General features: G+C 58.7%; 1 protein-coding gene across 1 annotated transcript; it reads right to left on the bottom strand.

Annotated features, from left to right (window-relative positions):
• Window positions 1–73: 73 nt before the first annotated feature.
• Window positions 74–27,857, bottom strand: GRIN2D (glutamate ionotropic receptor NMDA type subunit 2D). The gene is made up of 13 exons (XM_050928205.1): window positions 27,766–27,857; window positions 15,965–16,395; window positions 12,368–12,960; window positions 11,631–11,745; window positions 10,532–10,743; window positions 9,883–10,051; window positions 9,145–9,298; window positions 8,744–8,869; window positions 8,378–8,607; window positions 4,966–5,126; window positions 4,368–4,555; window positions 4,005–4,237; window positions 74–1,570 (listed from the first exon to the last, which is right to left on the bottom strand). The coding sequence occupies exons 2-13, from the start codon at window positions 16,370–16,372 to the stop codon at window positions 74–76; spliced, it is 4,086 nt and encodes a 1,361-aa protein (XP_050784162.1). The 5' UTR covers window positions 16,373–16,395; window positions 27,766–27,857.

Genomic DNA, 27,857 nt, shown 5'->3' with positions numbered 1-27,857 from the left:
TCAGCCGCCGTGGCCCCGTCCCCCTCAGGTCCACCGCAGCTCCGTCGCCTGCCCCCCCGCGGCCGTGGCTGGGTCATACCTCGGACTCGAGGCTGGAGAAGTGGGCGGAGCCGCGGCGGGCAAAGAGCTCCCCGCTGCGGGTCAGGCGGGGCGGGAGGCAGTCGGGCGGGGAGAAGCCGAGGCGGTGGGGGGCCAGGCCGCAGCGCACAAGGTGGCAGGAGCTCAGGTCCTCCAGGCTGCGGGAGGTGGGGTGCAGGAGGGAGCCGGCCGGGCCCAGCTCGCAGGAGTGGTGGTGGTGGCAGCGCCGGTAGAGGCCGTGGTGGTGCCGGGGCGCCAGGCAGCCGTAGGGGCCGCAGAGGCGGTGTTCCCAGTCCAGCCAGCGCTCCAGACGCTCCTCGGAGCGGCTGAAGTAGCCCCGGGCCTCCTTGCGGCAGGGCGGGGTCGGGGGGGGCAGCAGCTCCAGGCTGGCACAGTGCTGGCAGAGCCGGTGGCACGAGCGGCAGGGGACCAGCTTGTCGGCCGACCAGTAGCGCACAGGCTTGTGGGGGGCGAAGAGCGGGGGCTCCCGGGAGGGGTAGGTGCAGAAGAAATCGGGGGCCGCGTACCAGCAGCTGTGCCCGTCGGCCGGGGGCGCCCCAGCCGGGGGGGAGGCCTCCGGGCACGGCCCGTCCCGCTCGCACGGCTCCGAGTCCGAGTCTGAGAGCTCCACGTAGCGGCTCTGGCTGGGGAAGCCGGCGGGCGGCGGGCGGGCGCGGCTGCGGCAGACGTGGGACCGGCTGGCCGGGCAGGTGGGCCGCAGCAAGGGCTGGCTCTCGCTGTCCCGCGGCTCCTGGGGGCGCCGGTAGCGCCGCTCCCGCCCGCAGGGGGCTGCCCCCAGGGGCGGGCTGCGCTCGTCTTCGTAGGAGAGCCGGGTGTAGCCGTAACGGCCCGGCTCTTGGGCCGGCCGGCCGCACTCCGCCTCGCAGGGGCCCTTGGCAGCGTAGCCGCTGCCCAGCCCCCCGCCGCCGTGTTTCTTGGCCTCTGGCGTCCGGCTCCCGGCCTTGCCCGCCTGGAAACTTTCGTACAGTCCCCGCAGTGACTTCCTCTGCCAGGCCGAGGTGCCCGGGTCGGGACCCTCCTTCTCCCGCACGATGGCGAAGTAGGACGGGGGGTTCTCCAGGCTCCGGAGGGGTGGGGAGAGCGGGCAGGGCCCCAGCTTCTTGGGCTGGGCCCCACCGGCGGCCCCCAGGTGGTCCGAGAGCCCCTCGGGCTCGATGGGGCCGTAGAAGCGGTGGAAGCCCTCGGCGAAGGCGTTCTGGAGGCCGTGGCGCTGCGGGGGCGCTTTGGGGGGCTCCGAGGGGGCAGGCGGGGGGTACAGGTCCTTGTAGCAGTTGGGGCTGCGAGCATGGCGCCAGCGCTCCACGATGCGCCGGTCCCGGGGCAGGAAGCTGCTGCAGGGCAGGGGTGGGGCGGGGGGGCTGGGCAAGGCCGTGGCCCCACCGCGTTGCGGGGGGTAGCTGTGGTTCAGGATGGGCAGCTGCTGATGGTCCGGCATCTTGGGGTCCTCGCTGGTGCAGCAGCTGTACATGCCCTGGAGGTGGGGGAGGGAAGAAGTGAGGTGGGGGTGGGACCGTGACACTGCCCCAGAGAGTGTCATGGGGGAACCACTAACGTCACCTCCTCTGGGCTAAGGGAGTTCTATTGCTGCAACACCCATGCAGCAAGCGCTATCCAGGGAAACCATTATTGCAGCCACACCGCTGCAGGGCACGCTAAGGGGGGATTGTTATTGCAGCCACACCGCTGCAGGGCACGCTAAGGGGGGATTGTTATTGCAGCCACACCGCTGCAGGGCACGCTAAGGGGGGACCTTTATTACAGTGACATTGCTGCAGGGCACGCTAGAGTGGGGACCTTTATTACAGTGACACCTCCGCAGCAAGGGAGGACTGTTATTGAAGTGACACCGCTGCAGCAAGGAGGGACCATTATTACAGTGACACCGCTGCAGCAAGGGGGGACTGTTATTGAAGTGACATCGCTGCAGCAAGGGGGGACTGTTATTGAAGTGACACCGCTGCAGCAAGGAGGGACCATTATTACAGTGACACCGCTGCAGCAAGGGGGGACTGTTATTGAAGTGACACCGCTGCAATAAGGGGGGACTGTTATTGAAGTGACACCGCTGCAGCAAGGAGGGACCATTATTACAGTGACACCGCTGCAGCAAGGGGGGACTGTTATTGAAGTGACACCGCTGCAGCAAGGGGGGACTGTTATTGAAGTGACACCGCTGCAGCAAGGGGGGGACTGTTATTGCAGCGACACCAGGATGGGTGGCTGGAGGGAGGGGGGACAGCTGGAGCACTGTGGGTGGGTTGGTGACGGGGTCAGACGAAGGATGGGGGGCGGATGTAGGGCGGGTGGAAGATGGGGGTGGGCAGACGATGGGGGACAGAGGTGTGCCCAGAGGCAGAGGGAGGGGCACCTGCAGGTGGGTGGATGAGGTGTGCAGGGGGGCAGAGGGAGGGGTGCCCATGGAAGGGAAGGGTGCCAGCAGGAGGGGGACAGAGGGAGAGATGTCGGCGGGTGGGTGGCAGAGGGAGGGGGTGCCAGTGGGCAGGACACAGAGGGATGGGGGCAGGGAGCACAGGGAGGGGCGCAGGTGGGCGGGACGCAGAAGGAGGGGCACCAGCAGGCCGGACGCAGAGGGAGGGGCGCCGGCGGGCGGGACGCAGAGGGAGTGGGACGGGACGCAGAGGGAGGGGGCCAGTGGGCGGGACGCAGAGGGAGTGGGGCAGGACGCAGAGGAAGGGGGCCGGCAGGTGGGACGCAGAGGAAGGGGGCCAGGGGATGGGACGCAGAGGGAGGGGCGCCGGCGGGCGGGACACAGAGGGAAGGGCGCCGGCAGGCGGAACGCAGAGGGAGGGGGCCAGCGGGCGGGATGCAGAGGGAGGGGGCCAGCGGGCGGGATGCAGAGGGAGGGGGCCAGTGGGCGGGATGCAGAGGGAGTGGGGCAGGACGCAGAGGGAGGGGGCCAGCGGGCGGGATGCAGAGGGAGGGGGCCAGTGGGCGGGACGCAGAGGGAGTGGGGCAGGACGCAGAGGAAGGGGGCCGGTGGGCGGGACACAGAGGAAGGGGGCCAGTGGGCGGGACGCAGAGGGAAGGGCGCCGGCAGGCGGAACGCAGAGGGAGGGGGCCAGCGGGCGGGATGCAGAGGGAGTGGGGCGGGACGCAGAGGAAGGGGCGCCAGCGGGCGGGACGCAGACGGAGTGGGGCGGGACGCAGAGGAAGGGGTGCCAGCGGGCGGGATGCAGAGGGAGTGGGGCGGGACGCAGAGGAAGGGGCGCCAGCGGGCGGGACGCAGAGGGAGTGGGGCGGGACGCAGAGGAAGGGGCGCCAGCGGGTGGGACGCAGAGGGAGTGGGGCGGGACGCAGAGGAAGGGGCGCCAGCAGGTGGGACGCAGAGGGAGTGGGGCGGGACGCAGAGGAAGGAGCGCCGTCGGGCGGGATGCAGAGGGACGCAGAGGGAAGGACGCCGGCGGGCGGGATGCAGAGGGAGGGGGCCGGCGGGCGGGACGCAGAGGGAGTGGGGCGGGACGCAGAAGAAGGGGCGCCAGCGGGCGGGACGCAGAGGACGGGGCGCCGGCGGGCGGGACGCAGAGGACGGGGCGCTGGAGGGCGGGACGCAGAGGAAGGGGGGCGGGACGCAGAGGACGGGGCGCTGGAGGGCGGGACGCAGAGGAAGGGACGCCGGCAGGTGGGACGCAGAGGGAGGGGGGCGGGACGCAGAGGACGGGGCGCCGGCGGGCGGGACGCAGAGGAAGGGGGGCGGGATGCAGAGGAAGGGGCGCCGGCAGGCGGGACGCAGAGGGAGGGCGCCGGCGGGCGGGACGTGGAGGAAGGGGGCCCACGGGCGGGATGCGGAGGGAGGGGGCCCGCGGGCGGGATGCGGAGGGAGGGGGCCCACGGGTGGGATGCGGAGGGAGGGGGCCCGCGGGCAGACAGGCAGCGCCGCCCCTCACCCGGCTGAAGGCCAGCAGGAAGTCCAGCCGCCCGGTGTGGCGCATGCAGTGGCGCAGCTTCCAGTAGATGAGGTGCTCCCAGGCGAAGACCAGCAGGCTGAGCCCCATGGCCACCAGCAGCATGTAGAAGACGCCCGCCATGTTGTCGATGTCCAGCTTGCTGCTCATCACCTCGATCTTGTCGTTGTGGCAGATTCCCGAGAGCCAGAGCCGCTCCAGCATCTCGATCTCGTCTGCAAGGCAGCAGGCAGGCATGGGACCCAGGTGTCCAGGCGCCCAGACCCCCCACACCCCGCTGTAACCACTAACCCTCACTCCCCTCCCAGCACAGGCAGAGAACCCAGGCGTCCAGGCGGCGCGTACCATCGCCCAGGAACTGCAGCAGGGCCAGGTCGATGGGGCGCTTCCAGCGGGAGCCCTTCTGCAGGGCGATGCCGTAGCCGGTGGTGGCGAAGACCTTCCCGCTGCCGATGGTCACCAGCTTGCAGCCCTCGTCCTTCCGCGCCATGTAGTTCAGCACGGCCGCGTCGTAGATGAAGGCGTCCAGCTTCCTGGGGGGTGGGAGGGGCGGTGGTGGCAGCATTTCGGAGATGGGGGTTAGAGGTGTGGGGCAGGGTAATACCCTTCTGACCCTGTCTGCTCCCCCTGCCCAGCCCCACTTCCCCCCACCCTTCACCTCTTGGGCTCCACACCCTGCCCATGGCCCCGCCCTCTTCCCATCTCCCTCTGGCCGACCCCTTCCCATCTCCCTCTGGCCCCGACCCCTCCGGGTCTTGCCCCACCTCCCTCCAGCCCTGTCCCATCTCCTTTGGCCCCGTCCTCTTCCCATTCTCTCCGGTCCTGCCCCCTCCTGGCTCTGCCCCACCTCCCTCTGGCCTCGCCCCCTCCTGGCCCTGCCCCACCTCCCTCCAGCCCTGCCCCCTCCTCCTGCCCTCGCCAACCCTCCCAGCCCCACCCTCACCCCGACTTGAGGTGCTGCAGGGCGTCCTCCACGCTGCGCTGGTTGTACTTCACCATGTAGGTGTGCATGTCGGGGTAATTGCTGCGGATGTTTTTCTCCGTGCTGCCATTGGGCACCGTGCCAAACTTGAGCGGTGGGTACTGGTCCTGCGGCTTCTGGAACTGGGGAGGCAGCGATGAGTTACTCCCCGCAGGAGTCAGTCACCCTCCAGCGTTTGCGGGAGACATGCGGCCCCTAAACACTTGTCTAAATAGGCTTGTCCCCCCTCCATCCCCACCGTGTGCCCCTGCTCCCCCAGGAACGAGGCGCTTTCGAAGTTCTGGGACAGGTCGACTGGCTCTGTCTAGACTGTGTCTATGGCGATCAGCTGGGCCGGGCCATACAGGATCTACCGTGACCCACGGATCAGCTGGGCCGGGCCATACAGGATCTACCGCAAGCCATGCATCAGCTGGGCCAGGCCATACAGGATCTACTGTGAGCCATGGATCAGCTGGGCCGGGCCATACAGGATCTACCATGACCCACAGATCAGCTGGGCCGGGCCATACAGGATCTACCGTGACCCATGGATCAGCTGGGATCTACCGCAACCCATGGACCGGCTGGATCTAGTGATACTGCTCTGTTGTGATCCATGAATCAGTCAGATGATCAGGCTAGACTGGATCTAGCAACAGGGCCGCCCAGAGGATTCAGGGGGCCTGGGGCAAAGCAATTTCAGGGGCCCCATCCATAAAAAAAATTGCAATACTATACAATACTATTTTCTCGTGGGGGCCCCTCTGGGGCCCGGCACAAATTGCCCCACTTGCTCCACACCCACAGGCGGCCCTGGGAAAAATAAACCTTCTGCATCTCGGCACAAACCCAGTTTTGAGAAAACTTCTTTACAAGGTATCACTGGTTCTCAGCATCAGCTACTGCTAAAAGGCACTAACGCTCATTAAAAGGGTTGGACAAATATTTTCCATCAAAACTTTTTCTGGATTGAAAACTAGGGGGTTTTAAAAAGCAGAAAAAATCACGGACAATGTCTGCTTTCCTTCAAACTTTGTTGTGGTTTTTGTAATTGAAAAGCTGAAATTAGTCTGCCAAAACCTGAATATGGTTTGAGGTTTCAGAAGTGTGCGGCCAAATATTTGCTGCTTGCTGTGTTTGACGGTTTAAAGAAACAATACAAAAATTCTGCTTAAAAAAAATCCAAAACTTTTGAACCACCTCAGCTTGTGACCAAATGCCTGAGCTCATCCAGTCGGAGATTTTTCCAGGTTTCTGAAACTCTGCTGGCTTCCTTGACTCATATCTGTCTCCATAACTTTGATTTGACCCAGCATGGCTGTTCTTATGTTCTAATCTAAATGAACCCAAAGGTCCACCCAGCCCAGTATCCTGTCTACCGACAATGGTCAATGCCAAGTGCCCCAGAGGGAGTGAACCTAACAGATAATGATCAAGTGATTTCTCCCCTGCCATCCATCTCCACCCTCTGACAAACAGAAGCTAGGGACACTGTTCCTTACCCATCCTGGCTAATAGCCATTAATGGACTTAACCTCCACACATTTATCTGTTTCCTAGAGACTGGCTCCATGGGGTCCCTCACAAACTGGAGACGGTTCCTGTGGGTTTGTCTTTAGTAGAGCTTATGTACATACTCCACAAACTGAGCATTTGAGCTTGTTCCAGAATCTGGGACGGGTCTATGTTGTGAAAACTGAAATGCTCAAAATAGCACATGCCTGTGAATGGACACAGGGTGCTAAAATTAAATTAACTCAGGGGTTCTCAAACTGGGGGTCGGGACCCCTCAGGGGGTCACGAGGTTATTACTGGGGGTCGCGAGCTGTCAGCGTCCACCTCAAACCCCTCTTTGCCTCCAGCATTTATAACAAGTGTTAAATATATTAAAAAAGTGTTTTTAATTTATAATGTGGGGAGTCGCACTCAGGGGTTTGCTATGTGAAAGGGGTCACCAGTATAAAGTTTGAGAACCACTGAATTAACCCCTCTGAAGCCTCAGGGAATGCAGGGGATGGGGGGGGGGGGTCTCCCTTGGTAGGGTTGGGAAGGAGGCAGGTGGTGTAGGATATTGCTCTTCTCATGTGATCCCTCCCCCAGTGGCTAATTTTAAATGAAGCTACCCTCCCCTGACATGAATCTCCCTAGGGCACTGAAATTAAATAGAGACGATAATTTGGCATTTGAGGAGTGAAAGGGAGGGTAGCCCTAATGGAAAAGCTAAAGCTTGACTCTTCTGCAAGCCTCAAACTGCTGAATGAGCTTTAGGGTAGGGAAGGGTGTGCCTGGCCCTGCCCCCTATCCGATCCACACCCACTTCCTGCCCCCCGACTGCCCACCCCCCTCAGAATCCCCGACCCATCCTGCTCCTTGTCCCCTCACCTCCCCCAGAGACACCACCCCGGGACCCCACCCCTGCTCCCTGTCCCCTGACTGCCCTGACCTCTATCCCCCACCAACCCCAGCTGAGGCCTGACAGACCCCCGGAACGCCCACAATCCAACCCCCCCATTCCCTGTTCCCTGACTGCCCCCCCAACCTCTGCCCCCTCCCTGTCCCCTGACCTTCCTGCCCCTTAGCCAACCCCCCCAGCCCCAGCTCCCCCCTCGCCCGGAGCCTCAGCGCATCCAGGACTTTCCGTCGACAGCTGCAGCGTGGCTCCGGCGGGGCCTGAGCCCCTCCCCGCGCAGAGCCCCATGGTAAGGGGGTGGGGCTGCGAGCTCCAGGCCGAGCGGAGGGAGCTGAGCTCAGCCTGGAGCTCGCAGCCCCGTCCCCTTGCCACGCGGCTCTGAGCGGGGCGGGGCTCAGGGGCCCCACCTGAGCCAAGCTGCAGCACTGTTCTGGGACGCTGCTGGATGCGCTGAGGCTCTGGGTGAGGGGCGGAGGTGGAGTCAGGCCGGGGCCGGGGGAGGAAGCCTCAGCCATCCTCTTGGGGGCCCCTGCGGAGCCTGGTGCCTGGGGCAAATTGCCCCACTTGCCCCCCCCCCTCTGGGCGGCCCTGTCTAGCAAGCTGTACTGTCTGATAAACTAGATCGGATCTATGAAGTGACTGGATCTCATGAGACTGGCTCTACTGAGATCCACTGGTCATGTGGCTCAGTCTAGATCGGCTCTGCTGAGATCCATGGACCCACTGGACCTGTGGTCTAGCGAGACCGGTGGATTGTTTGGATCTGGCTGAATTGGCTCTGTTGAGATCCAGGGATCGAGTGGATCTCTCTAGATGGGCTCTGTCGCACCCATGGTGTGTATTGACCCCAGCGAGATCCCTGGATCGACGCAGGCTGGATCTCACAGCATCCAGGGATTGATTGCACCCGGCTCCCGGCAGCAGGGGTGGGGTGGCCTGTGGGGATGGGCATCGGGCAGGCAGCAGAACGGGGAGCCTCACCTTGCGGTCACTCAGCCCCGACACCGTGTCCACGTACTCCTCCTGGATCATGAAGGCGGCCAGGTTGGCTGTGTAGCTGGCGAGGAAGATGACGGCGAAGAAGGCCCAGATCAGCACCATGATCTTGCTGGTAGTGCCCTTGGGGTTCTCCACCGGCACCGAGTTGTTGAAGACCAGAGCCCAGAGCAACCAGATGGACTTGCCAATGGTGAACTTGGAGCCCCCCGTGCCTGCAAAGCATCATAGGAAGGGTCAGCCCGCAGAGCACCTCTGTGCCCCCCCACAGCGCTACTGGTGCCCTTCACTCCCGACCCGCAGCCCCGCGCTGTCCCCAGGTGGAGCGGCAGGTGTGAGGGTGGGACTCACGTTTCCCAGCGGCCAGGCTGCGGTTATAACCCACAGGGCTGAAGTACTCGAAGATGAAGACAGTGACGGCCACCACGGTCAGACACATGACGAACATCATCACCCAGACAGCTGGGCTGTAGGGCTCTGCGGGGGGAAGGGACAGTCAGTGCTCGGACACCTGGGTTCTATGACCAGCTCTGGGAGGGGAGCAGTGGCGAGTGGTTAGAGCAGGGGGGCTGGGAGCCAGGACTCCTGAGTTCTCTCCCTGGCTCTGTGAGGGGAGTGGGGGCTGGTGGTTAGAGCAAGGTGGGGGTTGGGAGCCAGGACTCCTGGGTTCTATTCCCCACAGCCCCACTTGCTGGCAGAGGCTGAGGCCAGAGTAGCTGGGAGCTCCCCACACGGTGGTGGCGAGTGCTGACCCAGGAAGGCGGAGGGCGAGACGGTCCCGTTGCTCCGTGAGACCATGACGCTGATGCCCGTCTCAACGAAGGGCACGGAGAAGTCGATGATCTCGGAGCGTTCCTCGTTGATAGTCAGGGAGCCGATGGCCATGTCCGCACGCAGGTAAAACACCTGGGGGGGAGACCGAGGGGGAGGAGTCAGTCAGTGAGTGGGGCAGAGCCTTCAAAGGGACATTCTCCCTCTCCCATGCAATGCTAGGCCGGCTGTGCAGTTCAGGGGGGCTATGGTGGGACCTCAAAGCGAGCAGGGTATTTCTAGGAACGATTTGAGGGGGAGGGGAAGCAACCAGGTGAGATCTGAGGGGGTCTTTGAAAGAAACCCCCAACGTGCCCAGGGATTTCTGGAGGGAGGCAGAGAAATTGAGGATCCTGAAGAAGGGGGAAAGTGGCACCAACCTATGTGGGCCAGGATCCAGGACTCCTGGGTTCTCTCCCTGGCTCTGGGAGGGGAGTGGTGTCTAGTGGTTAGAGTAAGGGGCAGTTGGGAGCCAGGACTCCTGGGTTCTCTCCCTGGCTCTGGGAGGGGAGTGGTGTCTAGTGGTTAGAGTAAGGGGCAGTTGGGAGCCAGGACTCCTGGGTTCTCTCCCTGGCTCGGGGAGGGGAGTGATGCCTAGTGGTTAGAGTAAGGGGCTGGGAGCCAGGACTCCTGGGTTCTCTCCCTGGCTCTGGGAGGGGAGTGGGGCAGAGGTGTCTCACCTCCCCAATCATGCCATTCCAGACCCCATCGATCTTTTTGCCGTGCTTGCCGTTGGTGACCAGGTAGAGGTCGTAGGTGAAGCCCACGGTCTTAGCCAGTCGCTTGAGGATGTCGATGCAGAACCCTTTGCAGCATTTCTTCTCAAAAAGCAGCGGGTCTGTGGGGTGGCTGCAGGGGGCGGGGGAAGCGAATCAGAAATGGAGATAGAGTGCACAGCTGCAGGGAAACTCGCAGCACCGGGGGTACTGACACGGGGAAGCTCGCAGCACTGGGCGGAGCTCCCTGTCAGGGGTACTGCCACGGGGAAGCTCACAGTGCCAATGGCACTGCCACAGGGAAGCTCACAGCACCGGGGGTACTGACACGGGGAAGCTCGCAGCACTGGGAGGAGCTCCCTGTCAGGGGCACTGCCGTGGGGAAGCTAGCAGCACCGAGGGTACTGCCACGGGGAAGTTTGCAGCACTGGGCGGAGCTCCCTGTCAGGGGCACTGCCGTGGGGAAGCTCGCAGCACCGAGGGTACTGCCACGGGGAAGTTCGCAGCACTGGGTGGAGCTCCTCGCCAGGGGCACTGCTGAGGGGAAGCTTGCAGCGCTGGGCAGCGCACCCGGCTGGGGGCACTGCTGTGGGGAAGTTCGCAGCACAGTTACCTGTCGGTGCGGTTCAGCTGGTTGCGGCAGGGCACCGAGTCCCGGATGCATGTGCCGGTGGCTGGGTCGATGTTCTCGACGATGACGAAGGGCCGCTCCTCCAGCGTGGCCACCGTCAGGTGCTGGTCGTCGTCCACCGGCTGCAGGAACTTGCCATAGCGTGACCAGACCGGATACTTCATGCGCAGGATCTGGTGCTCCCAGCTCCCAACCTGCACGGGGTTGGGGGGCTTCACTGGGGGTCCCTGCTTGGGGCCTGAGCCCTGGTCCCGCCAAACTCACCCAGCACCACCAGATACACCCCAGAGTTACCCTTACCCCTCAAACCTTGGCCTCTAAACTCACCCCCTACATTCCTCAACCCTGCCCCCAAATCACCCCTATACTTCCCAAACCTTCCCCCAGATCATCCCAATCTCCCTGAAACTGCCACTCCAAACTCACCAAGACCCCCCAAACTTGCCCCAACTCAGACAACCCCCAAACCTGCCCCCGACTCACCCCAAAATCTTCCCCCCAAAACTCACCCCCAGTCTCCCTGAAACTGCCGCTCCAAACTCACCAACACCCCGAACCTGCCCCCAACTCATCCCAAAATCTTTCCCCCAAAACTCGCCCTGAGTCTCCTGAAACTGCTCCACCAAACTCACCAACATCCCCCAAGCCTGCCCCCAAACTCACCCCAACATCTTCCCCCAATCTCCCTGAACCTGCCCCTCCAAACTCACCAACACCTCCCAAATTCACTGACACCCCCCAGGCCTGCACCCAAACTCAACCCAAAATCTTCCCCCAAAAACTCACCCCCAATCTCCTTGAACCTGCCCCTCCAAACTCACCGACACCCCCGAAACCTGCCCATCAAACTCGGCCCCCGCCCCAGACCTGTCCCTCCAACCTTGACCCCAAACCCACCTCCAAACCACTGGACAGAAAGATGGAGGTTGGGAGACATTGTTAGGGGGAGGGGCATGGCATAGATATAGGGTGGAGCTCTGGTAAGGGGTGGGGCAGAGGGATAGGGTGGGGCTCCAGCAGTGGGCAGGATAAACTTTTGGTAGAGGGCAGGACAGACAGGTGGGCAGGGTCAGGTACTCACCACCTCCCAAGTGCGCTCCTTGTTGAGGGAGATGACGACCAGCGATGGGTTGATGAGGTAGCCATCCTCATTGAAGGAGAAATCCTTTTGCCCCCATGTGATGTTCATGAAATACCTGGCGGAGGTTAGAGAGTTAGGGGGGGACCCAGCACCCCCGCAGCTCTGCTGGTGCCCCTCTGTCTTGTTGCCCCACTAAGCCAGGTAGTCCCCTGCCCTGGAGCCAGTGCCCCCTAGAAGGGAAAGGCCCCATGTCCCATTTCCTCTTCTACTGTAGTCTCCAGGGCATTGCAGGTTGTCATGGATCTGTCTCCTGCCCCGTTGGGTTGGTTATGTTGGTTTGGGTTGAGTGTGGTTGGACTGGGTTGGGGCGAATTGGATTGGCATTGGGTTGAATTCTGCTGATGGGCACATCTGCCCCCATCATGCTCATCAATACAGGTTCTTGTGGATTTGCTGTTGGGTTGGTTATATTGAGTTGGGGGTTGACTGAGGTGGATTGGTGCTGAGGTGGGTTGCAGGGGGTGGGACTGGGTTGAGTTGGGTTAGGATTGCACTGATGGGCACTAGATACCCATAGATCTGCCCACCCACCCCTCTGAGTTGGTTCTGTTAAGGGAGATGACGACCAGCGATGGTTGATGAAGTAGCCGTCCTCATTGAGTTGGGATTGCGTTGATGGGCACCACATTCTCACAACTTTCCATCCCTCACTCTGTCCCCCGCCCCCCTCGACTCACCGGTGGAGGTTCTCATGGATCTGGCTAAGGTTGGGTGCCCGGCAGTCGTTGTTGAACTCGGGAATGAAGCCGTAGTCCCTGGCAAGTGCCTCGGCACCCTTGGCAATGATGGCCACCCCGTTCTGGACGCGGTGGTGCAGGTCGTCCCGCCAGCCGGCCGACAACACTGTGAAGAGGCCGACGGGCAGGTGCTCAGGCATGTAGTCAGTCCCACCCAGGTTCGTGCCCACCATGAACCAGATATAGCCAGGTCCGGTGAGGCCGGCGTCCCGTGCTGCCTGGAAGATGCTCTCCGCCTCCTCGCGGGAGCAGTAGAGCAGGCGGATCTGGGCAGGGATCTCCCGCAGCTGGCGCTTGAGTCTGGAGCTGTCAGGGTCATCGGTCAGGTTGAGGGTCAGGACGCCCCGGTGTTCCCAGCCAATGAAGCTGCTGTCCGTCAGCACTTCGATATAATCCACAAAGTCCTCGTAGCCGGGGAAGAGCGTGGTGATGACAGCGAAGGCAGTCCAGTCGTACTCCTCCAGCACCTCGAACATCACCTGCAGCTGTTGCTCCGTCGATGAGCCCAGCTGCAGAAAGGTGGAGCCTTTTTCCTGGGTAGGGAGAAAATGGGAAAGTCAGGGGCTGCTCCTCAATCCTGATCTGCAGCCTCCTATCATCCCAGCCGTGGGATTCCTCCTCCCAGCTCTGCCAATGCCCCTCAGTCCTGACCCGCAGGCTCCTGCTAGCCTAGCCCTGGGCTGCCTCTCCTCCTGCAGCCCTGTCGATACATCTGTAACCACAGCCTCTGTAAAATTCCACACCTGGGCTTCCCCCTACCCCTCCATGGGTCCGCTCATGTCTCTCAGTCCAAACCTGACACCTACACTGCCAATTGTGTAATGAGTGTGGGGGCATACAGGTATTGCTGTGGGGCCTGGCAACCCCCTCCCCTTGGATGCGACATGATGGCTGAGTCCCTGTTGAGACCAATGTTGGGCATTGAAGTTTGGGCCAAGATGATGAGTCAAGCTGAGTTGCAGTTGGGTTGACTGTGAACGAATTGAGTTGGCTTGAGGTTGGTTTGAGGTGGGATTGGGATGGGTTGAGTGTGGTTGTGTCGGGTTGGAGTTCAGTGTGGTCTGGTTGGCTTGGGGTTGGAATGGGTTGAATGGGGTTGGGTTGGGGTTTGGTTGGATTGAATTGAGTGTGGTTGGGTTGGGGTTGGATTGAGTGTTGTTGGTTTGGGATGGTGTACCTATTGGGTTTCACGGAACTGGATGGGCGGAATCCCGCCCAATGCTAAATTATCCCCCCCTCAGCCTAAGGGGAGGATCTAGAGGACCTAAAAATCCCAACTGATTCTGGGGGACAACTAATAAAAGAACAGGGACAGGAGTGCGGTGAGAGGGTGTTTGGGATGGTGTGGGATGGTGTACCTATTGGGTTCTGGGAACTGGGTGGGCAGAAGTCCGCCCATTGCTAACGGATCCCCCCCGCAGCCTAAGGGGAGGATCTACAGGACCTCAGAACCCAACTGATTCTGGGGGGACAACTAATAAAAGAACAGGGACAGGAGTGCGGTCAGAGGGTGGTTTGGGATGGTGTGGGATGGTGTAGCGGGGTGACCACCCGCTCCAGCCTGGAAGGGGTTGGAAAAGCCTTGCAGAGGGCAAAGTAAAACCTGGCTGATTGGGGGAAGTGGCTGCAGCTGGGGCCATGCCCCAAACTGAGCAACAGGGCCTTACAAGAAGGCCAGGGAAGCCAGGAGCGAACAGTCTCCCTCAGCCTGTAGAGGGAGAAGGGCCTGGCTGAAGGGAGCTAGACCCAAGGTACCTGAGTGGAGCAGGGCTGGGGAAAGGCAGAGGAGCTGTGGAGCTCCTGCCTTGAAAGCCCCAGGCTGTGGCCTAGCATAAGGCCAAGAGGTACTGGGGGTTGCAGGGGGCAGCCCGAGGGGTAGGCAAAGGCAGCAGGCCCAAACCCGTTTGCCTATGATGAGTGGCTGATACTGCAGTCTGTTCCAGTGAACGGGGGCTAGATGGAGACTGGGCAGTAGCCAAAACTGAGACAAAGTGGGGATAGTGGGTTGAGGGTTCTCCAGGGAGGGGAGACCCAGATTGGTGGGGTACTGCCAGGGGGCAGCATCCCAGTTAAAAGGGCACCGGGGTCCAGGGAGGGACATGGGAGCCAGGGGCCAGGTGGATCACTGGCCTGCAGAGGGCGCTCTGGAGCTGGAAGAGCTAATTCCCAGAGTCACCAGCAGGACGTGCCACAGGGGTGAGTCCGCATGTCTACAGATGGGTTGGGTTGGGGTTGAGTGTGGTCAGGTTGAGTTGAGTGGGGTTGGGTTGGGATGGGTTGGGCAGGTGTTCAGTGTGGTTGGGTTTAGTTGATTGTCCTTGGGCTGAGTTAAGTGGGGTTGGTTTCGGATGGGTTGGTTTGGTATTGAGTGTGGTCAGGTTGAGTTGAGTTGGGTTGAGTGTGGTCAGGTTGGGATTGGTTGCGTTGGGGCTGGGTTACATGTGGTCGGGTTTGGATGGGTTGGGTTGGGGTTGAGTGTGGTCAGGCTGGGTTGGAATTGGATTCAGTTGAGTGGGATGGGGTTGGGTTGAGTGTGGTCTGGTTGGGATTGGTTGCATTGGGATTGGGTTGAGTGTGGTTGGGGTTGGGTTGAGTGTGGTCAGGCTGGGTTGGGTTGAGTTGAGTGGGATGGGGTTGAGTTGAGTGTGGTCAGGTTGGGATTGGTTGCATTGGGTTGGGTTGAGTATGGTCAGGTTTGAATGGGTTGGGGTTGAGTGTGGTCAGGCTGGGTTGGAGTTGGATTCAGTTGAGTGGGATGGGGTTGGGTTGAGTGTGGTTGGGTTGGGTTGGGGTTGAATGTGGTCAGGCTGGGTTGGGGCTGAGTTCAGTTGAGTGGGACGGGGTTGAGTTGAGTGTGGTTGGGCTGGGATTGCTTGCATTGGGGTTGGGTTGAGTGTGGTTGGGTTAGGGTTGAATGTGGTCAGGCTGGGTTGGGGCTGAGTTCAGTTGAGTGGGACGGGGTTGAGTTGAGTGTGGTTGGGCTGGGATTGCTTGCATTGGGGTTGGGTTGAGTGTGGTTGGGTTAGGGTTGAATGTGGTCAGGCTGGGTTGGGGCTGAGTTCAGTTGAGTGGGACGGGGTTGAGTTGAGTGTGGTTGGGCTGGGATTGCTTGCATTGGGGTTGGGTTGAGTGTGGTTGGGTTAGGGTTGAATGTGGTCAGGCTGGGTTGGGTTGAGTTGAGTGGCATGGGGTTGAGTTGAGTGTGGTCGGGTTTGAATGGGTTGGGGTTGAGTGTGATCAGGCTGGGTTGGCGTTGGATTCAGTTGAGTGGATGGGGTTGGGTTGAGTGCGGTCAGACTGGGATTGGTTGTGTTGGGGTTGAGTTAAATGTGGCTGGTTTGGGATGGATTGGGTAGGGGTTGAGTGTGGTCAGGTTGGGTTAGGGTTGGATTGAGTTGAGCGGGATTCCAGTTGGATTGAGTGTGGTTTTGTGGGGTGAGTTGAGCATAGTTGGACTGAGTTGGGCATACAGGTGGGGATTACAGCGATAAGCGTGTGTTAAATAGGAGCAGGCTTGGAGCCCAGCGACCCCCTCACCTTGGGTGTGAGGACGATGGCCGAGCCCCCATTGATGCCAATGATGGGCACTGAGGTCTGGGCCGAGATGAAGTCCAGGATCTGGGCCACGGCCTCAGTGCGTGTGTCGTCCTCGAAGACCACGCCGTGGATGCGCAGGGAGGAGAGAACATCGCACAGGCGCACAATGAGGCTGCGGGGGTTGGTGTCGTTGAGCAGCACCGAGACAGGGTTCACCTCCATGGAGAAGTTGCGGAAGGCGGTGGGGGCGAAGCGGGCGCTCTCGGGCGTGTAGGACGAGCCGCTGAAGATGATGGCCACGTTGAGCGAGCGCGGCCCGTCCGGGCGCAGATCCAGGAAGGGGCTGGCGCAGGCCAGAGCCAGCACAAAGAGCATCCTAGCAGCGGGGGGGCCAGGGGACAGGCTCATCTCGCAGGGCCTCAGCACTTCCCCTGCACCGAAGGGGGAGAGTGGTTCCAGGGGAGGGGGCAATGCAAGAGGGGTAGGACATGGGGACACAAGGGAGGAGGCACCATAGGAGAGGAAGGAGGGGACATAGGGGAGGGCAGCAATGAGGCGAGGGGAGCAGGGGGATGAGAGAGAGGAGGGAAGCCCCATGGGAGGGGGTAATGGGAGGGGGAATCACCGGGAAGGGGAGAGGGAGAAGGGAAGTAAGAGGAGGCATCAAAGAAAGGGGATGGGTGGGGAGGGAAGGATCGAGATAGAGGAGGGGGAGACAAGGAAGGAAAGAGAGAGAACTAGGCTCATGTGACTACACAGCATCCCCCACCCTGGGGCCGGATGGGAGCCAGCGCCCCCTAGAGGGGACAGGCCTCGTGCCCCATTCCCCACCCCCCTGAGCCAGCCAGTCCCTGCCCTGGGGCCGGATGGGAGCCAGCGCCCCCTAGAGGGGAGAGGCCCCGTGCCCCATTCCCCGCCCCCAAACCAGCCAGTCCCTGCCCGGGGGCCTGATGGGAGCTGGTGCCCCCTAGAGGGGAGAGGCCCCATGCCCCATTCCCAGCCCCCAAACCAGCCAGCCCCTGCCCTGGGGCCGGATGGGAGCCAGCGCCCCCTAGAGGGGACAGGCCCCGTGCCCCATTCCCAGCCCCCAAACCAGCCAGTCCCTGTCCGGGGGCCTGATGGGAGCTGGCGCCCCCTAGAGGGGAAAGGCCCCGGGCCCCATTCCCAGCCCCCGAACTAGCCAGTCCCTGCCCTGGGGCCGGATGGGAGCTGGTGCCTCCTAGAGGGGACAGGCCCCATTAGGGGGTGCTACTTTAGCTACTACTAAGTGACTGGGTGCAACCACCCAGTGGATTGCAGGCTGGATGGGCCCCAGGATCTGATCCAGGGGATACCGGGTAGATGGGCCTGTGGCTCACCCCTGAGCCTGGTGGGAGCAGGCTGCTCTCTGCCTTGCCAGCGGAGCCAGGGCCTGCACTGATGGATGGGCTCACAGCCCCACCCATTGACCGGGGAGGGGGGAGCACAGGGGCAAAGAGAGACAGCCCCTCCCCTGCGTAGCCCCATCTCCCAAAGGCCCCCCCACCGCAATTCCACCCCATTCCCCTCCACAGACACACACGGCTCCCACCTCGCTCAAGCTGGGAACCCAACACCTCATCCCCACACCAAGAAGCATCCACCTCAGGGGAGACGCTGCCGGGAGCCAGGACTCCTGGGTTCTATCCCCAGCTCTGGGAGGGGAGTGGGGTCTAGTGATTGGGGCGGGGGCTGGAATCCAGGACGCCTGGGTTTTATCCCTGGCTCTGGGAGGGGAGAGGGGTCTAATGGTCCAAGTTGCTCCCTCTGTGTAAGGTCCAGATCTGTGGCTCTCTGGTTCCTTACGGGAGTGAGGACCGGTGGAGGAGGAAGGCAGAACCCAGGCGTCCGGGGATCATTCTTGTCAGCAGCAGAACTGAGTGAAAATGATATAGGCTCCTAAATATTTCACGTTCATCCCCAGTACACATACAGTGCCCCCACCCCCAGAAAGGCCCCATGTCTCATTCTTCCCCCCCATTCCTCCCCGCCCCGCCCCAAGCCAGCCACTCCCTGCCCTGGGGCCGGATGGGAGCTAGCACCCCCTAGAGGGGAGAGGCCCCATCTCCCATTCCCCACCCCCTCCTGTGCTGTCTGGTTAGCAGCACGTTCCTGCTGTCCTACAGCTGGCTCTGGGGGGCGGGAAGGCGCTAACATAAGGTGCTGATTAACAGAGTAAACTGCCGCCCTGATTATCCGCCCGGGAATAGAAACACTTTCACTGATTGCCAGCTCCGGAAATTACAGCTCATAAAGGATAACAGATTCCATAGATCCCGGGTTTAACCCCCCACAGAGACACCACTATGCAGAGCCACCAGCCCATCTACCCTGGTATCCCACCCTATCCCTGCCATCCCTGATCAGAGACAAAGGCCCATCTACCCGGCATCCTGCCCTGTCCCTGCCATCCCTGATCAGAGACACAGGCCCATCTACCCCGGTATCCCACCCTGTCCCTGCCATCCCTGATCGGAGACACAGGCCCATCTACCCCGGTATCCTGCCCTGTCCCTGCCATCCCTGATCAGAGACAAGGGCCCATCTACCCAGCATCCCGCCCTGTCCCTGTCATCCCTGATTGGAGACACAGGCCCATCTACCCCGGTATCCTGCCCCCTCCCTGCCATCTCTGATTGGAAACACAGGCCCATCTACTCTGGTATCCTGCCCCCTCCCTGCCATACCTGATCAGAGACATGGGCCCATCTACCCCGGCATCCCGCCCTGTCCCTGCCATCCCTGATCGGAGACACAGGCCCATCTACCCCGGTATCCTGCCCCCTCCCTGCCATCCCTGATTGGAACCATGGGCCCATCTACCCCGGCGTCCTGCCCAGTCCCTGCCATACCTGATCAGAGACATGGGCCCATCTACCCTGGCATCCTGCCGTGTCCCTGCCATACCTGATTGGAGATAGGGGCTCATCTACCCCAGTATCCTGCCCCATCCCTGCCATCCCTGATTGGAACCATGGGCCCATCTACTCCACTACCCCGCCTTGTCCCTGCTATCCCCGATCAGAGACATGGGCCCATCTCCCCTGGTATCCTTCCCCGTCCCTGCCATCCCCGATGACAGCCATGGGCCCATCTACCCCGGTATCCTGCCCCCTCCCTTCCCTGCCCCCCCAATCAGACACATGGCTCACATACATGTACACATGCATCTCCCCAAAATGCTGGACGATACTCACCAATGCATCCCCCTCCCTTGAGAAACCTACACCTGAACCCCGCTAGATACACACAGCCCAAAGGGCTCAGATGGAGAAAAACACACACACAGACACAGACACCCTATGATACAGATACGCCAGCACGCTCCCCTCCCCGAGCCGTGGACAGAACCCAGGAGTCCCGGCTCCCAGCTCTTCCCCCTCTCCGCCACCACTAAGCCCACTCTCCTTCCAGAGCCGGTGAGAGAACCCAGGAGTCCTGCCAATCTAGCCAGCCAGCCAGTCCCACTCCAGAAGCCCTCATTCATCTGCTGTCTATGCTCTCTCACCTCCTCCCCTCGCCCCCCCGCCCCTCTCCTGCGCCTGCTGGCAGGGTATTGATTTTCTCTCCCCCCTGGGGCCGCAGCGCCAAGGCTGCCTTGCTCGCTTTCATTCTTCCCCAGCTCGTTTCGTGTCTCATCTGGAGGGAAACATGGAAACCTACAGGGCCCTGGGATGCTGGGACACGCGGCCACCCACCCACAGCCCCTGCAACCCTTCCCAGAGGGGCCGTGTCCCAGCGCCAGGCAAGGGGTCCCTGGATACCCAGCCCCTGCACCCCACCCCAGAGGGGCCGCATCCCTGCGCCGGGGGAGGGGTCCCCGGATACCCAGCCCCTGCACCCCACCCTAGAGGGGCCGTGTCCCAGCGCCAGGCCCAGGGTCCCAGTATACCCAGCACCCATGCCCATCCCAGAGGGGCCACGTCTCAGCACCGGGCGAGGCGTCCCCATATACCCAGCCCCTGCACCCCGCCCCAGAAGGGCCTTGTCTCAGTGCCAAGCAAGGGGTGCCCTCGACAGAGGCTGTGTCTTTTGTGCAGTGAGGGAGCAAAGAGACTTTTTCTGGTGTCTCTCTCTCTCTCTCTCTCTCCCTCCCCTCCACTCCCCCTTTTCTGGATCCCAATCAAAGGGCTGGTCTCACTCGCTGCAGCTGCTTCAGCTTGGCCATAGCAGAACGGCTAATAGCTGGGCTTTCTGCTTCAACCAGGGCAGGGGAAACATTCTCATAAATACCTATTAGAGGGTTATTCTGGGAACTAGCGCAGGGGGTGGGGTGGGGGGATCGTGCCAGAGAGCTGCGGGGGGAGAGGAAAACAGGCAGACGGAGGCCTTGGCGACATGGGAAAGACAGATGGCAGGATGGACGGAGAGACAGGCGGAGGTGCAGACAGAGGGACAGAGAAGGGGACAGGTGGAGGATCTAAGGGAGAGACAGGAGGAAAGATGGACAGAAACAGGCAGAGGGATGGACAAGGGGACAGGCAGAGGTGCAGACAGAGGGACAGACAAGGGGACGGGCAGAAGCATGGACAGAGACAGAGGGACGGACGAGGGGACAGACAAGCATGGACAGAGGGACAGGACGAAGGATGGACAGAGACAGGTGGAGGGATGGACAAGGGGACAGGCAGCAGAACAGAGAGACAGGTGGAATGGTTGACAAGGGCATAAGCGAAGAGATGGATGTAGGCTGCCTGTTGCTGATGTGTCTGCAGTGGTGGTGTTAGATGGTGAATAGATACAGTGCTATGTATGAGCTGTAGGATCAGTGTGACTGCCTCATTGAAGTTGCTGTGGGTACAGCATGAAAGGGTACTGGGGGGTGTAGTTCTAGTCTGCACAGGCGTAGATACAGTGTGAATGAGTAGGTACAGTCTGAAAATCTGAAGATGTATAAGTACAGTGAGAAAGCTGATTCATGATGTTGTGTAGGTACAACATGAAGATGAATAACTGTACTGTATATGTGTTTCTGGAGCCTGCGAGTGTATTTATATGGATGTATGACCACCGTGTAAAAATGTAGGTACAGCGTGACTATGCATTGCTGCAGATGCAAAGGCACAATCTGTGCGTGTATGGATACAGTCTGAAAATAAGTTTAGGTTGGGGTGTAAATACAGTATGAAGGGATGTAGGTGTTGGTCCAGTGTGAAACTATGTGGCTTCCACCTGAGAGTGCACAGTTGTGTACCTACCTACACTAGTAAAATGTGTAGATACAGCCTGAAAATACACTTATCAGTAGAGTATTTTGTGTACCTACAGTAGGGATGGTTATAGGGACAATCTGGAAAGGTGTGTAAGGACAGGATGAAGGGGTGTAGCTACAGTGTGAAAGTATGTAGGCACAGTCTGAGAGGGTATTTATGAGTGTATGCAGCTCCAGTGTGAAGGTGTTTTTATGATAGTGCGTAGGTACTGTCTGAGTGACAGAGAGAGAGCGTGGTTACAGTCAGAGAGGGTGTGCACCTATAGCAACAGTCCCCAGCCTTTTTGTGGCCAGTGCACATTCATGTTTTCAGAAGAGTGTGGCGGGCGCCAACAATTTTTCAAGGCTTATTTTGTATTTGTACATTAAAAAATATGAAAAACATCATATTTGATATTACATAATATACGAATCCACAAGAGAAAAAGGGTAAATTTACATGTAAAAGGTATTAATTAAATTATTCGGCAATTACTTAATTGCCAAGTCAGCCTGCAGCCCTGGAGTTCTCTGTCCCCGGCAGGCACGGGGCCGTGGCCTCTCTCACTAGATGGGCGCACATAAATGCCCCGGTGGGCGCCATGGCGTTGGGGACCACTGACCTATAGCATGCCAGTGTGTAAGTACAGCATATTTATGAGGGTGTGGAGGTACAGTCTGAACATGTGTATGTCCTTCAGAGCATATGTAGTTACATTTCTCAAGACACTCTCTCTGCACACGAGTGTAACACTACTGGTAGAATTGTGACATGCAGAGTATATTGGGTGGGATGTCGACTACATGCTGTATTGGCCATGTGTGCGGACACATTGTAATTTGCACACAGATTCTGTCCCTAGCTACAAGTGGCTCCTCCAACTGACATCAACTGGTTGGAACATGCCAAAATCTCTTTGCCATGTGAAATTCACACTACTCCCATGTGACAGCAGGACCCTTGTGGGAAGGCCACCCCATGAAGGGAACGGCTGTTCCGTTCACTCCAGGTGACAGGCCAACTTGGACATAATACAGCCAGCTATGGGGTTCAATGTCCTGCCCTGGGACAGAAACTGTAAAGCCCAATTCAGGGCCCATAGTTCAAATATCAGTGGGCTCAGACCCAATTGTGCATGTGTGATTGCTGCCTGTTGAGTGTGTGTGTGTGTGTGTGTGTGTGTGTGTGTGTGTGTGTGTGTGTGTGTGTGTGAGAGAGAGAGAGAGAGAGAGAGAGAGAGAGAGAGAGACTGCCTGTCTCTGGGCCTTGCATCTGACTGTGTGTGCATTACCATCTGTCTCTGGGCTCTGTGATTGTGTGACTGCTTGTTGACTGTTTGTGCCTGTGTGACTGCCTGTGTCTGGGCTCTGCATCTGACTGTGTGTGTGTTATCATCTGTCTCTGGCTTCTGTGTTTGACTGTATGTGTGTGACTGCCTGTTGACTATGTGAGACTGCCTGTCTCTGGGCTCTGTGTCTGACTGGGTGTGCATGTCTGTCTGTTTCTGGATTCCGCTTCTGAGGGGGGGTACATAGAGTCCGACTGTATGTGCACAAGTCCCTGGTATCTCATTTTGAGGGACGTGTGGGCTTCGGCTGTGACTGTGCCTGTCTCTGGGAATTTCCTTGCTGGGGGTTGGGAGACAAGGGTTGGCTCTGACTGTGCATCTGTGCCTGTCTCAGAGATTGGCTTGTGCCAAGATATCTGTGTGCTCTGACTGTGCATGAATGTCTGTTTCTGGGAGCAATTTGGAAGGGGCACAGTCTCCCCCCGCACTAGCTCTGTGTCTCCCAGACATTGGGGTAGGGATAGGCAGGGGGTTGGAGGACCCAGGAGTCCTGGGGTTTCAGAGGGGGAAGCTGAGGAGACCTTGGCGTTGATGGGGACCCAGAAACCCAGGTGCACCAGGTCAGGGGTAATCTCTGAGGATAGGACCCAGGGGTCTGGGTGGGTGTCTGAGAAGAAGGGGGGTAACTTTGAGCAGGGGGAGGTCATAGGACCCAGGAGTCCAGGTGCCCCAGAAAGGAGGTGAGCTCAGAGGATGAGACTGGAGATTTGCTGGGAGGAGGGCATGGAGTGCTGCCAGTTGGCGTGAAGCAAGGAAGTGTGACACTGGCAGAGGAGGTGCCAGCTCGCCTCACTGAGCACTGACAAATGTGTCACTGGAAACCAGCCTGGCTCACTGGTGTGTTACCAGCGGTAAAACAGGCGTCAGATTTAATACGAAATGCTTGTAAATTGCTGCCGGCCTTAATCTCACTTATCACACCTGTGTCCTTCCTTCCCAGGTAATATTTAAAATATTTGCTCTGCAACTCAAAACCTGCTTGCTCTGAAACTGGGACCCCCTCGTCCCCAAGTCAGGAGAGAAATTCCAGTCCACCCCACGAGGCATTGGCTCCTGCCCGACACAAGAAGGCCAGCAGACGCCAGACAAACCGTTGTGGAACATCAGGGGACAAAAGACTTTGGTGAGCGCTCCCTTGGTGCCCACAAAGAGGAGATGTCCCATCACAGCTCTGAACTCCGGGGGGAGGGAATAAAAATCCCTGAGCGGAAGAAAACTGTGCCGTATTTCTAAGCATAAACAAGGGATCCCCAAGGTAATTGGCTTGGGTTAGTCCTCAAGGACATACAGAGCTTGCACATCTGAACAGCTACTGTCCTGGATCTGAAGACCAGGAGCAGGGGAACCTTCCTCAATGAGGTGGGCCACTGTGGCCCTGCCCCCGGTCCTGCCCCTTCCCCTAAGGCCCTGCCCTTGCACCACCCCTTCTCCCCAAGGCCATGCCCCAGCACCATCTCTTCACCCAAGGCCCTGCTGCCACCTCTTCCCCTCAAGACCCTGCCCCTCGCTCGCTCCTCTTTGCACCTTCACCCCCGTCGCTCGTTCTGATAAAAAGTGGTGAGGCCAGGCCCCCTGTTCTGGCACCCCTACCTAAGACGGTATCTCATTTGTGTGTGAGTGTGAGTGTGTGGTCACTTGCTTTAACCTTGTCAGTTGCTCTATTTTTTTCCCCTAATGAACCAATCTTTAGTGAGTTTATTCCAGGATTGGCTACAGGCCTTGTCATTGCTGTGAGATCTCAGGTGCAACTGACCTGGGGTAAGTGACCAGGCCTTGGGGATCAGGAGCAACCTGACTATTGCTGCGAGTTTTGGCGTAAGGGACCATCTATCACAAGGGCGGGCTCGCGGGGATGACAAGACAGACAGGCGCGCCCCGCGGCACTGTCGGTGACTCCGTGTTAAGGCTGTGGTAGGGCCTGAGGTGTTCACACTGGGTATGTGGCTGGCACAATCGGATTACAACACTCACAACCAGTTTGGGGCCCGTGCCCTGTTTCTTGACAGTCTGCCCGGAGGTGTGTATGCACGGCCGTGAATCGCTCCAGACTGTGTGACAGAAAGAAAGATGCCCCCAGGGGAAGGGGAGCAGAGGGATATGGGGGCAGATTCTGGGAGGGGAGTGGGATGTAGAGTGGTTGAAGTGGGGGATGGGGTGGGCTTCAGGACTCCTGGGTTCAAATGCCAGCTCCCTCAAATGAGACCCTTCCATTCTGTGTGCCTCAGTTTCTCTCACTGCAGAACAGAGAGAGTGCCAGCTCCCTGAAGGGACTGAGACATTTCTCCTTTCACCATCACAGGTGGTGATTATTACAATGACCAGTTGAGAAATCACTCCTATTTCATCCTGCTGCACCCTGTCCGGGTACATGTTCCTATAATGACCAGTTATAAGGACCGCCCTGCCCCCACTGAGCCCTCAATCTCTTGTGTAACAACCGCTAGTCTATATGGACTGGCTACCCGAGCCGATGCCAGGCACCCAACACAAACCTCTCTAGCATAGCAACTGGTCAATGGACCACGCCGAGGGACGACTCCACCCCACAGAGCCCCCTGTCTCATAGAGACTGGTTATATGGACCACTCCGACGGACTTTTTCACACCCACAGAACCCCCTCTTGCCTAGAGACTGATTATATAGACTGTTCATATACACTGCTCTATCCAAGCCCTTGCATAGAGACTCCCTATCTGTACAGACAACCTATCTTTTGCCAAATGCCCAATACATACCCCTCTAGCATAGTGACTGGTTCAATGGACCACGTACATGGACCGATCCACCCCCATAAACCCCCATTGCACATAGACAGCAGTTATATGGATTGTTCATACACACTGCTCCACCTCCCCAACACCCCCTGTATAGAGACCGGTTATATGGACCATTCCATCCACACAAAGTCCGCCCCTACATAGAGACTGGTTATACAGACTGCTCATACAGATCGCTCCATCCAAGCCCTTACACAGAGACTGCTTCTCCATACACACTGGCTATCCAATGCCAGACATCCAACACAAACTCCTCTAGCATAGAGACTGGTTATATGGACCACGTATATGGACTGCTTCACCCCCACAGAGCCTCCCCTTTTATAGAGATCACTCTGCCCTCATGAAACCTCTCCCTTGCATAGATGCTGGTTATATGGACCACTCATATGGACTCCTCTATCTGCACAGACCCCATCACTCAGAGATACTGGTAATATGGACTGTTCATATAGACCTTCACAGTTCCCTCATGTATAGAGACCAGTTATATGGACCACTCCACCCTCACAAAGCCCCTCATTCACATAGAGACTAGTTATACGGACGGCTCATAGAGATCACTTCACCCTCATTGCACTCCCCTATAGTGTAGAGACCACTTATATGGACAACTCAGTCTTGTTGGAGTCCCTTCTAGTATAGAGACTGCTTATATGGGACCATTCAACCTCCCACTGTAGAGACCAGTTATATGGACCAGTTTCATCCAACCTATCTCAGACATCCTCACGGGATCACCTAAGGACAGGTTCCACCTTCTCCTACAGACAAGAGGCAGCTTACCTATATGACAACTGCCTCTACGGACTAGAGCGCGTATATGGACCAGCGTCCAGACCTAAAGGAAGCCCTGTTTGTCTGCCTCACCCATGCACTGCACCTTGGGCTGGCTATGCTTCCTGCTGGGCTGCTTCCCAGCTCTGCTCTGGACAGGATACAAGCACCACTGGGGGTATATGGACCAGTCATGTATGGGAAGAAGGCGGGTGAAATGCCAAGAACTAAAATAGTGCCTGTCTCACGAGGAACAGGTGGCAGGGACCAAGGGAATGCTGTGATCCTCAGCTCCCCAAAGCGTCGGCCTCAGGGGTAGGGGGTAACGGCGCCAGGGGCCGTCTGCCCTTCAGAGAGGTGTTTTGGGAAAGGCGACTGAGATGCCCCGATTCCTGCTCCGCCGGGGAACTCAAATGCCCCTGGCGGAAATAGGGATCAGCCCCAGAGAATGGGGACAAGTCATATTGCTGGGGGGGAAACAGCTAGAAAATCTGCGGCTTGGGTGGGAGGGGGGAGATTTGTGAGATAGATTAAATTAGATGGGGTGGATGGGAATAGATAGATAGATAGAGGGGGTGGCTGGGGATAGATAGATATGGATGGGAATGGATAGATAGATAGATAGATAGGGTGTATGGGAATGGATAGATAGATAGGTAGATATGGATAGGAATAGATAGATAGATAGATAGATAGGGTGTATGGGAATGAATAGATAGATAGATAGATAGGGTGGATGGGAATGGATAGATAGATAGGTAGATATGGATAGGAATAGATAGATAGATAGATAGATAGGGTGTATGGGAATGAATAGATAGATAGGGTGGATGGGAATGGATAGATAGATAGATAGATATGGATAGGAATAGATAGATAGATAGATAGATAGATAGATAGATAGATAGATATGGATGGGAATGGATAGACAGATATTTAGATAGGGTGTATGGGAATGAATAGATAGATAGATAGATAGATAGGGGCTGTGTCTGGGGATGGATAAATAGATAATGAAATAGAAATTCTCTCTGCTGCTTGACAGCCAAATGGCCTCTGCACAGCCACAAGCCATTCACACAGCCCAGAAATGCAAAATCCGTCTGTGCCTACTGCACCTGCATAATAACCTCTCTCTGTGTGTGTGTGTGAGGGTGTCTGAGTGTGTGTCTGTCTGTTTGGGTCAGGGTATCTATTTGTGTGTCTGAATGTGCGTCAGGGTGTCTGTGTCAGGGTGTTTCTGTGTTTTGATATGTGTCTGTGTGTCAGAGTGTTTGTGTCTATGTCAGGGTCAGGGTGTATATTTGTGTGTCTCTGTGTGTCGGGGTGCCTGTGTGTGTGTCAGAGTGTCTGTGTGTGTCAGGATGTTTGTGTGTGTCAGGGTGTCTGTGCGTGTGTCAGGGTCAGTGTGTGTGTGTGTCTGTGTGTGTCAGGATGTCTGTGAGTGTCAGGGTGTGTGTCTGTGTGTGTGTCAGGGTCAGTGTGTGTGTGTGTGTATGTCAGGGTGTCTGTGAGTGTCAGGGTGTGTGTCTGTGTGTGTCAGGGTCAGTGTGTGTGTCAGGGTGCCAGGGTGTGTGTGTTTGTCAGGTTGTGTGTGTGTGTCTGTTTGTGTGTGTGTGTGTGTCAGGGAGTCTGGGGGTGTGAGTGTGTTCCAGCCCTAGCCCAGGAAGAAGGGGGAAGCCTCTTACCTTTTCATGACACCTCCGTTGCACAGCAGGGCTGGGAGCTCAGAAACCTCTGCAGCAGAGCCGGAGCCGTGCAAAAACCGGAGCGACACCCG

Source organism: Gopherus flavomarginatus, chromosome 18 (assembly GCF_025201925.1).
Source record: "Gopherus flavomarginatus isolate rGopFla2 chromosome 18, rGopFla2.mat.asm, whole genome shotgun sequence".
Lineage (NCBI taxonomy): Eukaryota > Metazoa > Chordata > Testudines > Testudinidae > Gopherus > Gopherus flavomarginatus.
The sequence above is the reverse complement of the archived record's forward strand: the minus strand, read 5'-3'. Positions and strand labels throughout refer to the sequence as shown.

Excerpts from the sequence above, each read along its gene's own strand:
- GRIN2D (XM_050928205.1), bottom strand. The coding sequence starts at position 16,372 with ATGAGCCTGTCCCCTGGCCCCCCCGCTGCTAGGATGCTCTTTGTGCTG. Across the intron at positions 11,746-12,367 it reads ATCCATGAGAACCTCCACCG|GTATTTCATGAACATCACAT; the intron begins GTGAGTCGAGGG and ends AACCTCCGCCAG. Across the intron at positions 1,571-4,004 it reads TCCTGCTGGCCTTCAGCCGG|GGCATGTACAGCTGCTGCAC; the intron begins GTGAGGGGCGGC and ends CCCCACCTCCAG.